This window comes from Schistocerca gregaria, chromosome 3, assembly GCF_023897955.1.
Source record: "Schistocerca gregaria isolate iqSchGreg1 chromosome 3, iqSchGreg1.2, whole genome shotgun sequence".
In the NCBI taxonomy this organism is placed as follows: Eukaryota; Metazoa; Arthropoda; class Insecta; order Orthoptera; family Acrididae; genus Schistocerca; species Schistocerca gregaria.
In genome coordinates this window covers 538,565,897-538,587,478 of record NC_064922.1, presented here as the reverse complement: position 1 = coordinate 538,587,478, position 21,582 = coordinate 538,565,897, and the positions used below count along the sequence as shown (strand labels likewise).

General features: G+C 36.9%; 1 protein-coding gene across 2 annotated transcripts in view; it reads right to left on the bottom strand.

The window, feature by feature from the left end:
* The window catches only part of LOC126354444 (1-phosphatidylinositol 3-phosphate 5-kinase-like), a 294,219-nt gene that overhangs the window by 106,713 nt on the left and 165,924 nt on the right, over window positions 1–21,582 (bottom strand). For both annotated transcript variants that reach the window (XM_050004130.1, XM_050004131.1), the window contains exons 18-19: window positions 6,642–6,817; window positions 2,268–2,396 (exon numbers count right to left, since the gene is read on the bottom strand). In XM_050004130.1, coding sequence (XP_049860087.1) covers window positions 2,268–2,396; window positions 6,642–6,817 — 305 coding nt within the window. The remainder of the gene's footprint in view (window positions 1–2,267; window positions 2,397–6,641; window positions 6,818–21,582) is intronic.

Sequence of the window (21,582 nt, the reverse complement as noted above, 5' to 3'; positions counted from 1 at the left end):
ATGAAGAGTCTCACAAAGTTCCATGCTTGGACCTCTGCTTTTCATAATTTATGTAAATCATTTACCTGGTGTGATACCATATAAGACCATATGATATGCAGATAATGCGCCCCCCCCCCCCCCTCCCACACACACACACAGACACATAACTTTGTTACATTTGATAGGGTCATATACGCACACAAGCAGAAAGGTGCAGAACAACTCATAATATCCAGTATAAGTTCAGGTACATGAATTACAAATTAATAGCTCTACAACTGTAAGTATTATTTTTAGGCAGTATAACAATGACAACTATAGTGCCTCAGTTCAGCTTCTTGGAAGTCATCTCGATCCAAAATTAACCAGGGATGAACTCACACTAACAATGTATACAAGAACTTAACCTGAATCACTTAACTGCTAAGTAAACTTAGGACTTGGGTGACTAAGAAGCTATTGATGAACTCTTATTACGCCTTTTTTCACACCCACTTATGTATGCTGTGCTGCTACAGGGCAACGCCTCTGGAGCAAAAAGAACTTTTACCTGGCAGGAAAAGGTCATTAGATGGATTGCTGGATTAAGAAATCACATACACATAGGGAATACTTTAAGGAGTTCAAAATACTGACAGTTGCATCCCTGTTTATTCTTAGCTGCTTGGTGTATATCCAGGAACAGCAGACATGAACTGAGAGAGTCTATACGTAAGTATGACAAACATCAAAGACAAATGATTCACATCCTAGTTGCTAAGCTTTTTAAAAAGTTGCAAAAAGCCTACTACATGATAGTAGAATTTAAAATATGTAACAAAACTCTAATCTACTAAAACTGCTGTACAATCTGACCACTAAATTATTTGTGTTTTTCTTAAAACTTTAACTGGGTCATGTTATCATGCTCTACTTTCATAATACATTTTTTTCAGCATATGCATTGTGACACACACACTGTTCTGGCCTCAGCAGCCAGAGACAGTGATCATGTGTGTGTGAGCCCGTCTGTGACTCAGCATCTCTGCTATATAGTGAATAACACAGTCTATGATCTTCATAATATTGACATACTGTTTCTTTTTTCATTCTATATGACACATTTATACTTAATGATTATTACATGTGTCTACTATAAACCATATACTGTGAAATCCCGAATTTTTTCTAGTTGTCAAGTGCAAATATGTACATAAGTATTTTGTGTGGTGTTTAAATATGTGTTATTCTGCCTCTCATGCACTGTAGTCATCTTTTTGAGGTTATCAGGTACTGTGCCTCCTCAGTTATGTAGAAAACCACACACATGCAAACTATCACTCACACTGTTTGCTTAACATCACAAAAAATAATATGAAAATACTGCACCTGATAATGAGAATAAAATCTCAAAACATGTTTTGCTCAGAAAAAAAAAGTGTAACTGGTGTTGTATTTAAACGGAAAACATTTGAGCAACGCAAAGTGAATGACGGTATTAACTAGCACTGCACGAGGCCAAATGCTGAAACACACTAAATATGGTTTGACAAAGGTGTCACAATGATCACAATAATCATGAAACTTCATTTGCGCAGTAGACTGTTTGGAAATGGTTGCAAATGGTCACGATATCTTTATTCAAACCAACCTAGTTACTCCCATCAGCCACCATACAAAGTTCAAATCTGTTGAGTAGAGTGCCCTGGTGTCAAGAAACTTAACCATGTAATATTTGTAAACACTACTGGATGGCCAGCACCATGCCAGCATTTTTTTCTCGATGAATATTTTTTCATAATGCGTAAATCGTGGGAAAAAATATAAATATGTTGACGCAAAATCGGGTACAAACTAACATTGAGAACATAGGAAATTTGACAGAATGTTAATTCCAGGAACGAGAAAGTGGGGTTGTATGGTATATTCCGTTCTTATGTTCAAAATGTGTAACTTTATTATGCAGCTACACAATGTTTGTAAAAAGATGACATCAGCTGCATGGTTGATGATTAGAGATGGATGGATAAATAAATAAATAAATAAATAAATAAATAAATAAATCATTGACAGCATTTTTGTCAATCAATCAATCAATCATTCACAATATTGTTGTCAAATTCTTTCATTTCTCAAACAAACATCCATAACTGAAGGTATATCTTCTATAAATGGCAAACGATTGCAACTCTTAGTTACCACTCACCTATAAATTCAATACTACCATTAAAAATGGTATATATCCTGTTTGGACTATGATGAAAGATGCAACTGGACAACAATTTAAATGTGATGACCTAACTTACCTTGTTCAGCCATTTTTCCTGCCAACTTCTTTGCCTCAAGAGTAGGTGATGTCAGTTTCAGCTGAATTTCTTCAATTCTTGATTTATACAAAGCCTGCTCTTTCATCAATATTTGTTTCAAAGCACTAACTGAAAAAAGTACAACCTTACAATAAATGATACAGTGAAACGTACGTAAGTATGCCTCTAACTATTAATTTATAAATTCTATAGACAATTTAGGTTCTCATCTGATATCTCATAACATTAAAATTTATAACCAAATAATCAAATGTATAGACAATAAGAACCAGTTTATTCCTGGCTGCCTCCCATACAACAAACAAAAATAGTTCCCACATGGGCTAATATAACAATGAAATCAATCAATTATTGATAAAATCATTTGTAAATTAAATAATTTTATCAAAAATAGTTGCCAGTCAGATGCAGATTTATACCTAACACAGCATTCCACGGACAACATAATGCTTCATCCATTCTTCAACACTGTTACTTAAATTGTATATGTGCCAAATACCAAATGAGTGAAAGGGTTTCCACACTGTCAAATCCCATCAAGTTCTTAAAAGTAGTTTTCAGATCATATATGATAGATCAAACAAAAAATGGTTTCTCTAGTTAATGACAATATTATGAAAAGGATAAACTGTTACTCAACACGCAATGCAACAATGGCACAACAAAAAGATTGTCAAATACGAAGTGTATTCAAGTTCTAAGGCCTCCGATTTTTTTTCTCCGGACTGGAAAGAGATAGAAACATGCGCATTATTTTAAAATGAGGCCGCGTTCATTGTCAATACGTCCCAGAGATGGCAGCACCATACGGCAGATGGAATTTTACCGCCAGCGGTGAGAATGAGAAATGTTTTAAATACCTAAAATGGCGACGTTTTCCTTACTCGAACAGTGCGCAATCATTCTTTTTCTGAATTTGCGTGGTGTGAAACCAATTGAAATTCATCGACAGTTGAAGGAGACATGCGATGATGGAGTTATGGATGTGTCGAAAGTGCATTCGTGGGTGCGACAGTTTAATGAAGGCAGAACATCGTGTGACAACAAACCGAAACAAACTCGGGCTCGCACAAGCCGATCTGACGACATGATCGATAATGTGGAGAGAATTGTTTTGGGGGATCGCCGAACAACTGTTGAACAGATCGCCTCCAGAGTTGGCATTTCTGTGGGTTCTGTGCACACAATCCTGCATGACGACCTGAAAATGCAAAAAGTGTCATCCAGGTGGGTGCCACGAATGCTGACGGACGACCACATGGCTGCCCGTGTGGCATGTTGCCAAGCAATGTTGACGCGCAACGATAGCATGAATGGGACTTTCTTTTCGTCGGTTGTGACAATGGATGAGGCGTGGATGCCATTTTTCAATCCAGAAACAAAGTGCCAGTCAGCTCAATAGAAGCACACAGATTCACTGCCACCAAAAAAATTTCAGGTAACTGCGAGTGCTGAAAAAATGATGGTGTCCATGTTCTGGGACAGCGAGGGCGTAATCCTTACCCATTGTGTTCCAAAGGGCACTACGGTAACAGGTGCATCCTACAAAAATGTTTTGAAGAACAAATTCCTTCCTGCACTGCAATAAAAACGTACGGGAAGGGCTGCACGTGTGGTGTTTCACCAAGACAACGCACCCGCACATCGAGCTAACGTTACACAACACTTTCTTCGTGATAACAACTTTGAAGTGATTCCTCATGCTCCCTACTCACCTGACCTGGCTCCTAGTGACTTTTGGCGTTTTCCAACAATGAAAGACACTCTCTGTGGCCGCACATTCACCAGCCGTGCTGCTATTGCCTCAGCGATTTTCCAGTGGTTAAAACAGACTCCTAAAGAAGCCTTCGCTGTTGCCATGGAATCATGGCATCAGCATTGTGAAAAATGTGTACGTCTGCAGGGCAATTACGTCAAGTAGTAACGCCAGTTTCATCGATTTTGGGTGAGTAGTTAATCAGAAAAAAAATCGGAGGCCTTAGAACTTGAATGCACCTCGTACATTAGCTTTTGGCTTTTGGTCAAAAAGGCCTTCACTGGAATTAGACAAGTAGCGCACGCACGCACACGCACACGCACGCACACACACACACACACACACACACACACACACACACACACACACACACACACACGACCCCAGTCTCTATGTGTCTCCATGTGTGTGTGTGTGTGTGTGTGTGTGTGTGTGTGTGTGTGTGTGTGTGTGTACATTGTCTAATTCTGATGGTGTGTTTTTGACCAAAGGCTAATGTGTTTCACTGTCTTTTTGTTGTGCCTATCTGCAACTCAACATCTCTGCTATATGGTGAGTAACAGCCTGTCCTTTCCATAATATTGTTATTATTCCATGCTGGATTTTCCACTGTTTGAATGTGTTTCTCTAGTTATGATTGTCAAAAAAATATTTAATAAAACTGTCTCTGTCACACTAAAAGTAATGATAAAGGTAATGGGTGTTGTATTATGTGACAGAGGTGTAAACACAATAGCTGTGACACATTACCTTCTAACAGACAGACTCATTTCTGATAATGACTGCTTAGCAACTGAAACTGATCAGTTTTATCATTATACTAGCTGACAAACTTGGCATTGTTTAGATGTTCATTTTGCCAATTTTCTGTTAGAAAGAAAAACAAAAAATGAACTGTGTTTGTAGTGTAATATGAAAAAAAAATTATTTCCAAATATTTGTGGTGTGTTGGGGCTTATGGGAGGTCAACATCGAGGTCATCAGCACCCTCCGAGTATTTGTGAAAACACCTTTTAAGTAATACAACAGTTTCTGTATGCTGGGAGCAGCTGCTCTGCATGTCTGCAATGCAATTTTGTAAATGCCTCAATGGCAATGCTTCTCCATGGCCCTACAGACGGCTATCGTTTTTGCCTACAACTATCTGCGTTTCAGAATTAAGTGTTGTCAAAAAGTGCTGCATGGTGTCAAAAGCGCTGCATGGTGTCAGACACTCCCGCAGTTGTGTCAACTTAAGGAAATCCCTTAGTAGCACAGAGTAACTGTATTAAACGTTCATGCTTGGCAAATTTTTTCATGCATCTCAGTGTTTATGACGTCATATCTCTTGAACTATGAGTTGTAAAATGATATACTTGTGTATGTACCTTCAGTGGCATATGTAGATACTATCTGCAAAATATTTTGCAAATAGAGTTAGTGCTGAAGAAGTAATAAATTTAAACGTCATGATGATCCGGCTCTTTTTACACATCTCAATTTTTATGGCACCATATATCCTGGTCTACGTGTCATACAATATGATTTCTTAGGTACGTACAGTGAGATATGCGGATACTGTCTGAAAAATGTGTTGTGAACAGAGTAAACAGCAAAGAAATACGTTTAAATGTCACACACAATGCGACAGTTTTTCTTGCATCTCAGTGTTTATGACATCATATCTCCTGTGGTTCTTATACCAACAGGAACTGCTGAGTCACAATAATGGTTATATGTACCAAATTTGGTTGAAATTGTTCCAGTGGATTAGAGGATGTGGAACATACACACATACATATATCTATTTTTATAATACAGGGTGTACATAAAGTCTGGGAACACTTTCAACTATTTATTGCACAAGAACTAAACATTGCACAGATGTCATACATTTTTACAAACATTCAATATGCGAACCATGAGTGACCTTGCAGACGTCAATACGGTAATCGAATTCTTGCCATACCCATCCCAACATGGCATCATCGACTGTCGCAGTCGCTTCCGTATTCTCTCCTGGAGCTCTGCTACATCACGTGTTAGAGGCGGTACATACACCAGATTTTTAATGTGTCCCCACAGAAAAAAAATTCCACGGAGTGAGATCTGGTGATCGGGGAGGCCATTTCATGAACTCCAAAACACAGAATGCTCAATCCGCACCTGAAATCACCATGTTTGCAACTAGCACTGACTATCGGCAAATTATCAAACTACATTGTGGTGGTATACATGGGGGAGGGGGGGGGGGGGGGGGGGGAGGAACTTTCAGGTTTTCTCTTCAAAATGACACATGTATGATATCTGTACAATGTTTGGTTCTTGTGCAATAAATAGCTGAAAGTGTTCCCAGACCTTATGTACACCCTGTACGTACGGATTTAAAGCAATCTTGACAATTTTAATGAGATATTTGAATCAATTAGATTGTGTGACAATGTCAAGTTCCATGAAGGTTAATAGTCTACTGGATTTCACATGGCAAGCAATGTAATTTAATTTACTGGAAGATCGTTAGAAACAAAATACAAAATTGGTCTCCACAAAATAGTGGAGTGTAGAAAACCAATAAAGAACAAGATAAAGTGCCAAAATAATTTGGCACAAATCCTTACCATCTGCATCAACTGCCAGTGAGCAAAGACGTTCTAATATACTACTGTAAACATCATAACCCTTAAGGGCTAATTTTTTTATCTCTTCAATGACATTGCTCTGCTGTTGGGGATTGTAACTCATTTCTATAATAGGAGGCGGCAGACAGATTTCCCATAGTGTGATACCAGTGTACCTGAAAATTTTGAACACAAATTATGTTTAAATTGTTCTAACAACACATTCCCATGTGGTTCACAAAAATATGAGAAATTTTGCCAGTAGAGAGGGATTTTGGATTTGGGAAGCAGTTGGTCAAGTGAATTTAGAGCATAATCCACAGCTGATGATAGTAATATATTTCTGAGAAAGTAATCCATTTGGCAAATATTGTGGTGTGACTGAAATCATTGACTCTATTTTTCACAACACAGGCCTCACATGAAATCAACAGACCCACAATAATTTTCTTGTGACCATTACCACCGACTGAATCGATTCAGTTGAAGGATATCCCAAAAGAACCACCACAGATGAAATCATCTAGAAAAAGCACAATATGGTATTAAATGATTAGCAATTATAAAATATCTGACACTGTAGGTATAGGAGAGGAAAGATTATGGCACATTTTACATGAAGAATTAAATTTGTCCACGAAGGGTGCTACATTTGTTGAATGCTTACCAAAAGAAAATGAGAAAATAACTCAATGTTTAAAAAAAAAAATTGATTTTGTACGTCAATTTCGTACTCTGTATGACATGTTCGTTCATCACTTCATGCCACAATGAAACTGAACCCAGAGCAGTGTGTGGAAACTGACAGTCGTATGTAAAAAAGTAAAAAAGAAGGGTTAATTCAATCTGCTGAAAACACTATGGCTAGAGTTTTCTGAAATGTAAAAGGGATTATTCTTATTTATTAACTCAAAGTGTAAAATGAAACTGCCAAGTCTTCTCGACCACCTACATGAGCAAATATAAGAAAGACCACTCTGAGAAAGGAAACACACTGTCTTCCACTTGGGCAATGCACCTAGCGAGAGAGGTGCTTTAGCAATAAGATAACTTAGGAACTTGATGTTCAAAGGACAGGCTAATGGGAATTAGTGGTTGTGTACCTATTACTAAACACAAGAAACTCAGATATGTTTGAGCTATGAATAAAAGCTACAAATTAGATTATTCAGACAAGGCTCAGTATCAAGGCTAGGCACAAACTTGTAATTGTTCCTTTCTGCTGACCAGAGTCATTGACAGACGTAGAGCAACTTTCAGTGTGTTCCAGGGAACAATGCCAGGACCTTCCTGTTCAAATCGTAAATTAGTGTCCTGGTAGACAATACAAATAGTACTCTCAAACTTTTGCTGGTGGTGCAGTTATTTATTTTGAAAAAAGTTGAACAAATATGCAGTACGATCTTGAGAGACATGGTGCAACAATTTGCATTAAATGTTTATAAAATTCTTCAATTCACAAAAGAAAACGTAAACAAAAACATAGTATACTTATGAACACAATATTAATAAGTTGCTATTGTGATCAGTCAAGCATTTTTGAAGATATGTAATTGGGAAACAAAGTTTTGGAGAAATGAAAAGTCTTGTACAGGATAGAACAGCATAAAGACTGGCATCAAACTAGTCTTCAGATGCAAGACCACAACCATAGCAACAACAACCAACAACAACAATCACAACAACCTGGAACAGAATGATCACACAAGCTCAGTCACAGATGAACCAAGCCACAGACTTTGGTTTATTTGTAGGATACTGACTAAAATCATTTAGTCTACAATGGAGAATGTATACAAAATGGTTGTGTGTCCCATCTTGGAATATTTCTCAAGTGTATGGGATCCATATTAAAGGGAACTAAGAGGGATGCTGAATGTATACAAATGATCACAGCTGGGTGTTGACCCATGAGAGACCGTCAGAGGAATGATGGAAAACCTGACCTGACAGACAGCTGAAGAGAGAGACAAATTATTCCATGAAATAGCACTTACAAAATCTGAAGAACCAGCTTTAAGTGAGGAATCTAGGGATATATTACAGCTTATTACATCTGTTTCCATAGAGACTGCAAAGACAGGATTAGACTAATTACAGCATGTACAGAAGCATTTAAACAACCATTTTTCCTGCATACCATATGTGAATGGAATCAGAAGAAATATTAATATGTGGTGCTATGGAAAGTACCCTCTGCCCAGCGCATCACAATATTTTGTGGAGTTTGCATGTCGATGTTGAACCTGCAATAAAGATACACAGTAAACATTGCAAATCAATGGACTGTAATGATTGTTATTTTGTTAAGATGGGATACTGCTGGCAATTGCCCTATTTTGAGAAATATTCTGATGAAGACAATGACACATTTGATACAGCTGAATGAGGAGTGATGCAAGAGTCACATCCATATGTAAATGTCTTTCCCTCCTTGTGATTCAAGACTTGTTGGACTGGTAGAAGAGAGCCACATTCTTCTTTCAAATATGAGGAGCATTCTCAAAGGTGTTATTGATACCATTCTCAGTTGTATGAACGAGACAGGTGATCCATCCGTAATCATAATCACTTGATCTTCCCTGTGGGGGTGTAAACCACAGGTGACATCACTGAGCCCATATTTGGTTTTAAAATACTAGTTACTTGATAATCATCTCCCAAAATGTTATGTAACATTCCTCACATGTCTTTTTGTTACTATTACCACCATATTCTTAATCCTTTCCCTTTTTCTGAAACATCATGCCCTGCATTTAATCATTCAAGCAATGTTCTCCGTTAATAACAGACAAAGAGACTAATGTTTATGAAACATGTTTATCAGTGTACTAAATCAAAGTTGTATACCTTATTGGGTCTTTCTGCTGATGTATTCTTGAAGGTTCTCCATCACTGAATGGGTTATGAACTGTCTGGCAGAATAATCTAATTTGGGGAGTTATTGCTCCAGTGCAATAAGTGGAGAAGAGATATGACAGATGAACAGTAGAGTACAACTCTACTGAGGTACTGTAGACTTTGGGCTGTCCTCTGTTCAAGATATAAAAGTCCTTTTCAGTAACTCTCATCTCTGGGGCACATGTCCATAAATCCTAAATTAGTTTAGTTATTTACATGTCCTGTAGGTCATATTTGTGAAAACTCACTATGATATTGACCTTGTCAGTACATTTATAAATATACAATTTCTCAGTGTGGATGTATTATGTGCAGCATTTACATGACTGGATATTTACTTTCATAATAATCCATAATAAATTTAGTAAATGTTGAAATAACAAATACAAAATTTAATAAATGTAATCCAGACACACAAAGGGAGTTGGAGGAGTTGTCAAAATGAACTGATTTCAGTGTGTTTCTGAAACTGTTTTCATTTTCTGCCAGCAATTTAATTCCCTAGGGAGGCCATAATAAAAGTCATGCTGCACGCTTTGTTCCTTTCTGTGCTAAAGTAATGTTAAACTGGGTATAGTGGAGACAATTTTTTTTTAGTTTTATATTTATAAATTCTACAACTATTTTTAAATTATTACTGGTTCTTCACAACAAACTTCATGTATTGAGTAAGTTTTGACAGTATGCCTTTTTTTAATAGTTTCCTGCACAAGGTTCAAAAGATTGGCATTAGATGTTATCCTTAATTAAATTACACCTTTTACTGAGGTGTTGTGTAACACATAAGTTGGGTGAAGTCATGTGAGCCCAACGTCGATAGTACCTACGAACGATGATCGCTACACGAAAATATTTTTTTAGTTTGAATATTGAGTTAAGATTTGTATGCTTTGGGAGGATTGCCTCATTTATGCACTGATGCGGAAGGACACAGCAATTCTGCAAGGCAGGATGACAATAGCTGCATTATCACGCTTCGCAGTACCTGTTGATTTTTGCAGTTTTTCCATGCAATTTTGTCCTGGTTTGGAGGTGTGTCATGTACTATAGAGCAATGAGTACCATAATAATTGGCACCACATCATAGGAATGAAAAGAAGCTTAATTGTTAAGACCTGAGAGATCTCTCATTCATGTCATGTCATAGAAATTCATTTAATAGCTCATGTTATGACTGTTATGACTTGTTTTTTTTAATGAAAACAAAGAAATGATACATGAAGGTTTCTGGAGAAATGTTATGATTATTTGGAAGAGCTTTACATCGGCAAACATTTCTCAGTTTCCAGCACAGAAGAAGTTGTAGACGAGACAGAGTCTGAGTACAAAGAGAAAAGACATGGGTTTGCTAGCACAGTGGTGGTTTTTTTTTGTGATGTACTTTTGTACCAAAAATTACACAAGAGGAAACATGACATTCTGGTGCCCTAAGTGACAGACCCAGAATACTCCTGTGCTGAAAAAGTAAACAGCCAAGGTTATGACAGTGCAAAAGTCATTACCACACTGTGATGAAAAGTTATTAAGAAAAACTGTGTAGTCAATGACTCATCATTGAATCCACTGACTACAATTATACTGAAGAAGAACTAAAAAGTCCATGTCTCGGAAGATCGTTAAGTGCGGCTTCTAAGGGCCACAATTCTTTCATCACTTCAGATTACAGCCCAGCATCCAACTGTGAATACATCAGCCACTTATCATCCAGCAGCAATGACAGCTTACAATCACACACTCACGATCTGGCAAAGTAGTTCATTCAAGTCCAACTTCCAACTTCTCATCAACATAACAACACAGCGAGCTATGCCAGCAGAAATTGGTGAGCTGTATTAAACCCAATATGATTTGTTATTGATCATGACAGTGTTGTGTATTGTGGGAAATCAGAAGTGAATCTGTTTATCAAAGCTTTTCCCTTTTGGTTGCTGGCAACAAAGCTGTCCAAAAACACTGTCATTGGTAATGACTGACTAAGATTAATTACAGGTTTAGTACTACGGTCATGGTATGCCACACTAAAGAAAAGCATGGAGCAAAGTTTAAGGGAATTTTTGACAAACTATTCTGAGCAATTTGACATTCAGCTCAGAGCAGATTTAAGGGTGGATGTAAAAGCTGATTTGAAGGCTTAAGGTGAGGATTTAGAAATTGAACTATATGCGAGTATTGAAACTCAGAATATTAATTTTGAAGTCCTTGACAGAGACGTGTATTAAGGTTAAGCAGAATTAATAATGTAGTTAACTATGCAATTAAATAACTTCAAGAACTGAAATACATACTAACAAAGCACGTAATAATTGAATCACATAATGAAAAAAAAACTTATATATGTAGTATGATTTCTAAACAGCAGACAGCATTGTCTATCTTGATGGATGAGCTACACCCTGAAGTAATTAGTGTCACTCAGAATGAAGTTAATGTGTTGTTCAGGGATGTAAATAATGACCTGAAACAGATTAAAGATTTCTTGGAACAGGAATTTTTGTAAATGTCAAACAGGTCTCAGAAACAACAGTCCAGTTAAGTATTTTAGAAGAGAAAAAAAGATTTGGACATAACAGCAGGTTCACGGTGAACACTTGCGACTTTGGAACAATGTGTTAGTGAGTTAACAGAACAAAAAGGACAGCACATTCATTTCATTTGAAAACAGTAATGATCAATTCACATTAAATATATATGTGACAACTGGAAAATTAATAGCAGCAATCGAATATTTATTTAAGAATATAAAACAACCTCACACTAATTTAAAAGTCAGGAGTGACAACAGCAATGCCGACTTGAAGGAAAATCTAGCAATAAGTAACACCATTATCTAACTGGAGTCTGCCATCGTAAGCCCGGAGGGTTGCATTATGACATAGCTGAACAGTCTGGTTCTGTTATAAATCCAGTAAACGCATGTTATGATACAGATAATACCGACTCAAAGAAAAATTCAGGCTAAAATGTCAGCTTAAATATTTTAGAAACATATACAGATTTAAGTAAGGTTAGCATTTCAGGTTCTATTTTACAACTTCAGAGGAGCATAATGATTATTTAGTTGGCAAGATGGTTCAGGCAATTATTAATTTGTTGGTTAACACATCTCTTTAACCCAAAGATGTTTGCAATAAGTCTATTTTGATTCTGATAGACAGTTGCAATTAAAGTGGTGGAACAAATATGACAGATTTCTGTCAAAAATTTCACAATAATTGCATAGATTTAAGTTTTTTGTCATAATTTCAGGTTAACTTATACGACATGTATGATATATTCGTAAGATTCAGAGCAGATGACTTAATGTTAACATCCATGAAAGTGTTTGTTTAAGAAACAGACAGATGTAGAGCTCATCATACCTCTATGTTATGTCAAATGAACATTTTTAAAAAGAAATGACATGGCAGGTTTGAAGTTGAGATCAGACAATCTTGCACCTGTATTAAGCATACAGAAGTGTGTGGGTCTACTAGGGACATACAAAATAGCATCTTGGCTACTCTGTTTGACACCAGGAATAAAAACTGCTGCCAGGACCTCATAAAAGTCTGTGTTCTTTATAGACTATGCTGGGTGATGGTTGCAATGCTCTCAGTTAGCTGATATGTTATTCATTAATTAAATTTCTGTACAACAGCTGCTATTTCTCTTACAGTTCTTTTTTATATAAATTATATTTACTTAAACTGTTCTGTCCTAAGTACTGTTTTGAAGAAGAATTAGTCCCGACTTGTAATGAACATGTCCATAACAATTCATGACAAATGTAATAAAAACCATGAAACTTTATATTTAAGTCCTATTCATACTACATAACAAAGGTGGACAAATATGAAACAATAAAACAAAAACAAAAAATACTTTAAAATATCATCTGCATTTATAAGATGTTACCAGATCATGGGTAAAGTTTCATTATCACAACTTAATGACACTCTAAGTAGCATAAAAGTAACAAGATAATCATTACTGTCATCCTTTAAGTATTAGAAACTGGTGAATCTTATAATTAAGATATCCTACCTCACTATGAATTTGTTTAAGTCTGTTTCATAAAAAACATATGTACAATACCATATGTTGCATAACCACAAACACTGGGCAGTTCACTACTACAGACCTACAGCAAAAGTAAATTAACAAAAACATTTTTTCTTTTGAGAACTATCTTCATAGATGCTGGCTGTTAGCAATGTCATACAAAATTGGGAAAGAAAGGGAAAGAAACCCATCCTAAATCCTGATGAAACCCAGGTAATGATATCTGGAACTACAGCAGAATAGTATGTGGATAATAAATCTGAATGGTGATTTGTGGCCACGTATAGTGGAGTACGCTTAAGACACAAGATTTGAAGCAGCTCAGGAATCAAGTACAGGTTCTAAATAGAATACATTACCTTAAAATATATGGGGAAGAAGACAGCAGAGCAGTATATAATGCTGCCCCCATGCTACCTTCCACCCATCACTCACCTTAAATTGCCGCGTTGGACACAGTCGTAGTTGGGCCACAGTGGCTGAAGACAGTGGCCGTGTGTGTGTGTGTGTGTGTGTGTGTGTGTGTGTGTGTGTGTGTGTGTGTGTGTGTTTTGTTTGTTTGTTTTCTATTTTGAAAGGACTTTTTTGCCTGAAGGATTAGATTAGATTAGATTAAGTATTTAGCATTATTTTCATGGTGCCCGTCTGTGAGACAACACTGCCTGTTTGTCATGAGTTACAGTCTATACTTTTTCACAATATTTTCATGCTTTTTGGTAATTCCATCAAACCAGAGGAGCTACAGTTTTTAAATTATTAGTAGCATTCTTCTGTTACCTTACATACTAGTATATTCTTTATTTTACACAGGTGTAGGTCATCCTTTTTTTATGGATGGAAGCATCCTTGGTACCCTCCCTGTTTTCCTTTTCCTGTTGCTTCATAACCTGGGTTGTGAGTAACTAAATCCACTTTCCCTTCTTCCCTTTCTTTCCCCTCTCTCCTCCCTGATGAAGGAACATTTATTCCGAAAGCTAGGAACTTAAATTTTCGGTTTTTTGTGTTTCTATCGGCTGTACTGAGCTGAGGTGAGTACTGGCCAGCCCCTCTATCTTTTTTAGTAATTGTTTCACATATATGTGTTGTTACTCTTTCCATAGGCTGCAAACAGTAGGATGCTAGAAGCAATTTTGGGTCTTGTGGAGGTGAACCCAATGATGACTGTTCTGTAGGACTGGCAAACATCATCATCTTCCAGCCCACCAGAGGAGGATTTCCCAGGGAGGGATTCTTGGGGTGGAGGACTGGATGAGCATCTGCTTATTGGTCCTGTTTTCTTTTCTTCTTCTGTTCTAACATTCCTAGTATTTCTTTTCCTTTCTTTCTTCCTTTCTTTCTTTCTTCTCCACCTGAAGTACCATGTCTATCCTCCCTCTTCCCATACACAGTAGTTCCTGTCATGGAGACCATTCTCTCACCTGCCTGTAAAAATCTGTTTTCACAGGAATGCCAAAGACATAACAAGTACACCGGTAGTTTCTTGATGAAGTAGAAACAATGTCAAAAGGGTAAATTGAATTCATAATTAATTCTAGTGCAATAAGTAGAATACAGCTATGAATATCCATACTAGGCAATGAAAGAATTGTTAATTGTGACTAGAGGTGTAACTGGATGGCCAGTTCTCTTGGTGACGAGCCTATGCCCAGTAAGTAATAAAAACACTGTAAAGGGCAGTTTATGCTCAAAACAGATAATAATTCATGTTAAAAATGTGATTACTTTACAACCATACTTAGAGCACATTGAGTAAAATGATTTTAGGTTTTATCTATGATGACAGTTATACAATGATGTAGTTGTTGTGGTCTTCAGTCTGAATACTGGTTTGATGCAGTTCTCCATGCAACTCCTGTACAAGCATCTCTGAATAACTACTACAACTCACATCCAGTTCATCCTGCTTACAGTATTTGTCTCTTGGTATCCGTCTGCAACTTGTACCCCCACCCCCTTTTCCTCCAATACTAAAACTGATGATCCCTTGATATCTCAGAATTGGTCCTATCCATGAATCCCTTCTTTTAGTCAAGTTCTACCAGATATCTATTCTCCCCAATTCTATTTAGTACCTTCCCATTAGTTAGGCTATTTATCTATCTAATTGTCAGCATTCTTCTGTAGCACCACATTTCAAAAGCTTTTATTCTCTTCTGGTCTAAGTTGTTTATTGTCTATTTTTCACTCCCATATATGGCTTTGACACACACTATATTGGGGATAATTTTAAGATTTTATATCTTTGTCCGCCATGAATTATTATTATTATTATTATTATTATTATTATTATTATTATTACTATATTATTATTATTATTATTAACTATTAATTATTATTACTATTATTTCCTCTTAGAAAGTCTTCAGAAATGTTGGAAGGGGGGGTGGGGTGGGGGTGGGGGGGGGGGGGGGGGGAACCCAGAAAAGTCCAGGTACTGTTTACAGATTTTCGAAGAACTTCTGACATTATTCATTGAGATACTCTCTATAAAAACTTGAAGGAGTTTTGAATTCCAAGTAAACTCATTGAGAACCCACAATAATCACCATACCAGCAGTACAATACAAGCAGACAGAACTAAATATGGACAAAGGCACTTCACAGTTGACGAGACAAGTTCAAGTCTATTGATCAGTTCAGCTATTCGGAAAGCTGGTACAACTGTCATATGTAAATACCCATGGCGTAAATGGAAGAATTTCAGGTGGTTCAAGATGTTTATATGCCCTCAAAGATACGTTTAAGCCTAAAGCCATATCACATCCTGCGAAAATCAAGATCTACAAAGACATTATATGCATGACTGTCATCTATGGTTGGGAATCCTGGACATTAACTAAGAGGGAGATGAAATAATTTCTATAGAAAGGTGACAAGAAGATCCTAGGGCTCAGTAAGAGATGGTGACACTTGGAGAACAAGAAAGAACTATGAAATTTATTAGATCATGAACCAATTCAACGTTTTACAATATTAAAAGAGTAGATAGCTCCAATAGGCAGATTAGGTAACCCATATGCGAGAAAACTTAGTTTCTAACCAAGCCTTCATTGCCCACATTACAGCAAAGAGACCCCTGGTTAGGTCAAAAAACACATGGGAAGGTGACATAACAAAAGATACAGAATCTTTGAACATAGTCAACTGGGAGTAAACAGCAACAGGCAGATTGCAGAACATGATCTAAATGGCTTGTGAATGCCATATAAATGAGTAAGTATTATTTGTATACAAATACACAAAATTGAAAATATTGTAAAGTTCTAAACATAACATCATATTGTAATTGGTGTGGTCTCCACTTCGAAGAATGGTTTGCTGCAGCCCACCATGCTAATCTATCCTTCATCTCCAAATAACTCTATACTTCTGAATCTGCTTATTGTATTATCCCTTGGTCTCCCTCTTCAATTTTAGCCCCCCCCCCCTTCTCCTATACTTCCCTCCAATACTAAATTGTTGATCCCTTGATAACACTCAGTATGTATCATTTCAACTAATCCCTTCTTTTACCCAAGTTGTGCCACAAATTTCTTGTGCCCCTAATTCTATGCAATACCTCTTTGTTAGTGACCTTATTTAGCGTTCGTCAGTAGCACCACATTTCAAAATCAAATTCTCTTGTTTAAAATGTTTATTGTACATATTTCACTTGGATACATGGCCACACTCCAGACAAATAGCTTCAGAAGAGTCTTCCTAACACTTAAATGTATACTTAATGTTAAGAAATTTGTCTTCTTCAGAAATGCTTTTCTTGCCTTTAACAGTCTCCATTTTATATCCTTACTAGTTTGGCCATCATCAGTTATTTTTCTCCCCAAATAGCAAATTCATATACTGCTGTGTATGTCTCATTTCCTAATCTAATTTCCCCATCTCACTTCATTTAATTCTACTACATTCCATTATCCTTGTACTGATTTTGTCAATATTCATCTTGTATCCTCCATTCAAGACACTGTCCACTCTGTTCAGCTGCTCTTCCAAGTCCTTTGCTATCTCTGACAGATTTACAATGTCTTTGGCAAACCTCAAAGGTTTTATTACTTCTTCTTGAACCTTTATTCCTGCTTCAGAACTTTCTTTGGTTTCCTGCTTGTTCCATGTACAGATTGGATAACACTGAGGATAGACTACAACCCTGTCTCATACCATTCTAAACCACTGCTTCCCTTTTGTGCCCTTGTACTGTTGTAACTGCTGTCTGGGTTTTGTAGAATTTGTAAATAGCCTTTCACTCCCAGTATTTTACCTCTGCTACCTTAGTAGAGTATTTCTGTCAATGTTGTCAAATGCTTTCTCCAAGTTGATAAATGCTATAAACATCTGACTGCTCTCCTTATCTATCTTCTAGGAGAAGTAGTAGGGTCAGTATTGCCTTGTATGTTCCTACGTTTCCCCAGAATCTAAACTTATCTAACCTGTGGTCAGCTTCTACCAGTGTTTTCATTCTTCAATAAAGAATGTGTTTTAGGATTTTGCAGCCATGGCTTGTTAAACTGATAATTTGCTAATATTCACACCTGTCAGCATCTGCTTTCTTTGGAATTACTATATTCTTCTTGTGGTCTGAGGGTATTTTGTCTGTTACATATGTCTTGCACAGCAGAGGGAATAGTATTGTGATGGTTAGCTCTTCATCAGTAGTTCTGAGAAAAAGTTGATTACTACAGGGGCCCAGTTTCAATTTAAGTGTTTCACTGCTATGTCAAATTCTTCTCATAGAATTATATCTCCTGTCTCAGCTCCATCTATGTCCTCTTTTCTTTTTATAATGTTGCCTTCAAACACATTTCTCTTGTATAATCCATTTGTATACTCCTACCACCTTTTAGTTTTCACTTCTTTACTTCGTATTGGTTTTCCGAGTGAGCTCTTGATGATCACACAACTGATTCTCTTTTCTCCAAAGGACTCTTAAATTTTTTTGCAGGGGGAATCTATCTTTCCACTAGTGATATATGTTTCTAAATTCTTACGTTTGTCATCTAGCCATTCCTGCTGAAGTCATTTTGCACTTCCTGTCAATTTCATATTTTCCCCGTTCATCAACTGACTTCAATATTTCTTGTGTTATTCAAGGATTTCAACTACAGCTTGTCTTTCTTCCAATCCTCTGCTCCTATTTCATCTAGCAAAGCTGCCCATTTGTCTTCTAATGCATTCCTTTCCCTCGTTCTAATCAAATGTTGCCTAATACTCTCTCTGAATCGCTCAGCCACATCTGGTGCTTTCAACTTATCTGGGTCTCATCTCCTTAATTTTGAATGTTTTTGCAATTTCTTCAGTTTTAATCTTTTTAAGTGCATAATTAATAGATTGTGGTCAGAATCCACATCTGCCCCTGGAAATGTTTTACAATTTAAAATATGGTTCCAAAATCTCTGTCTTATCATTATATAATCCTGTGTCTCCTGGACTTTTCCACACATATAACTTCTTCCGTGGTTCTTCAACCAAATGTAAGTAATGATTAAATTAGGCTCTGTGTGAAATTCTATCATTTCTATTTACAATGATGCCATACACACTTCTATGCTGTCTATTGCACAGTGATCCAAGGCCATGTATGGTCTCCACTCAACTGTATTTTTTATTTCCACTGTCTTCTCTCTCTTTCTCTCCCACTGCTTCTGTCTCCATCCATCTTTCCTTCTCTTTAGCTACCACTGTATCTGACCGACCATCCATATCTCATCATTGTCTCCTCTACCTTTCGCTCCCATGGCACTGTCTTCTCTCTATTCCACAATCACTGTTTCTCTGTTACTCTCATTCAGCATAAAAAATTGTGAATAGGTTCACATGACAAAATTTTTGATGAGGAATGTGGAATGAGGATTGAGGCAGCTTGTTGGCCATTTTTCTGTCAGAGTCTTTAAAAGAGGAACATATTTGCCCTTTTGTGCTCCAACAGGAGTATTTTTCTACTGGTTCCTTTCTTTTCACTGCTGTAGCTGGATGTGCTGCTTGTCTAAAGCAAATTATATAGGTTAGTAACGTTCTGACACTTTATTTATATACCTTAAAAAACGTGTGAATTCCTGAGGGGCCAAACTGCTGAGGTCATCAGTCTCTAGACTTAACACTACTTAAACTAACTTATGCTAAGAACAAAACACAAGCTCACACACACACACACACACACACACACCCATGCCCGAGGGAGTACTCAAGCCTCAGGCAGGAGCGACGTGCAATCCATGACATGGCACCTCTAATAGTGCAGCCATTCTGTTATATACCTCAACACATTTATAATTATACACTGACACATATAAACAACACATAAGTATGCATAATATAAAGTTAACACAAAATCATTTGCTTTACATTTTTTTCCATATACTTTGCTCATAGAACATAGCTCATCAAAACTGCCCAGCTTATCATGTGTGTCTTAAAAGAGAAAAACCTTATTAAAAACATTTTACTGAATTTACAGTCTTTCCAGTTTTACATAAATTTTGGCAGCCATTTTAAGTTATTTTCAGATGTGTTAAGACCATTTTTAGCCTTTTTTGTCACTGCAGTACCACTTTGGGCATATTTGTACAGGCGTGAAGTGCCCACTATACAGAGACAGCATGTGATCAGGTTTTATTAGTGAAAATATGTTGACTAAAAATATAGTTTGGTGACATCAGAATTCTTTTGCTGACCCTAGAACCCTTGCCATGTATTCACCAGTTAATATTATACTTAAGTCTCAGACTGGATATTACATGCACATTTCATGTGGATATATGTAGTAACTTTGAACCTCAAGATATTTGAATCAGACATTGAAAAGTTGCAAGGTTCCCCAAGATCATCATCTTAAAAGCATATGGTACACATTTTGACGATTTGCCATGAACAGAAATTACAGAGGTGGGCATCCCCAAAGCTGACACTCAAACATCATCGTTTTTTTCTGGGTGTATCTTGATAGCAGATACAGATTTTCAAAAACTGGAAAATTGCATTTCTACATAAATGTGTAAAGAACGTACTGTTAAAATTTGAGCCATTTTCTATGGTTAGTCATTTACATAATTGTGACCCATGGCGTAAAAATATGTTAACTTCAAACCTCTAGATCTCGGTAACTAATAATGATATTTAAAAAATTTGAAGTTTTTTTATAATATCAATAAATGTCAATGATCTGCCTTGAACAGAAATTATTGACATCCCCACAACTGCTACATTTTGTACCCAAAAAACATGCTTTTTTTGAGATTTTCTCTGGAACAACCCATGACGATATGGTGCTTTTGTGAGCCACCTAAGGTCCACCCTAGACTACACCTAATGCAAAAGGACCAATCAATTTCCTCAATTTTGCCTGGGCTGGAGGAAATGTGTAATGTTAAATGACATTGTACAGTGTCATGTTAAATGACACTGATAGCTACAGAATGTAGGTTGGCTCTTACACAGAAGATTACAGCAACCAGCCACTTTTTACAATGCTATTTATTTATTTAAACAGTGCCGTTACCAGTTTTGAGCAGATAGGTTCATCTTCAGATGGCTAGTTCATGTTTTACATTACATTTTGTGTTTTGTTTCCCCACCTGATGAAACTTCCTTGGGGTGGTGATGCCAATGAAGAATCCATGCCATTAAGTTCCACTCTTCATTGGAATCACCCCCCTCAGCCCCCCCCCCCCCCCGCCCCACCCCTCCGAATGAAGTTTTGTTAGTTGAGGGGGGGGGGGGGAATAAAAGGTAGGGTAAAACATGAACTAGCCCTCTGAAGATGCACCTACCAGCTCAAAACTGGTAATGGCACTGTTTAAATAAATAAATAGCATTGTAAAAAGTAGCTAGTTGCTGTTACCTTCCGTGTAAGAGACAATATATTAGTTTTTGACAAAATAGCAGCTACAGAATGCCCATTCTTCCAGTAGATAAACAAATCATTCTAAGTCAAGGGCTATCAACAACATTTGACTCCTTACCTCTCTAATCAATTCAATCTGTGGGTATGACCCCTGAAAAGAATCAC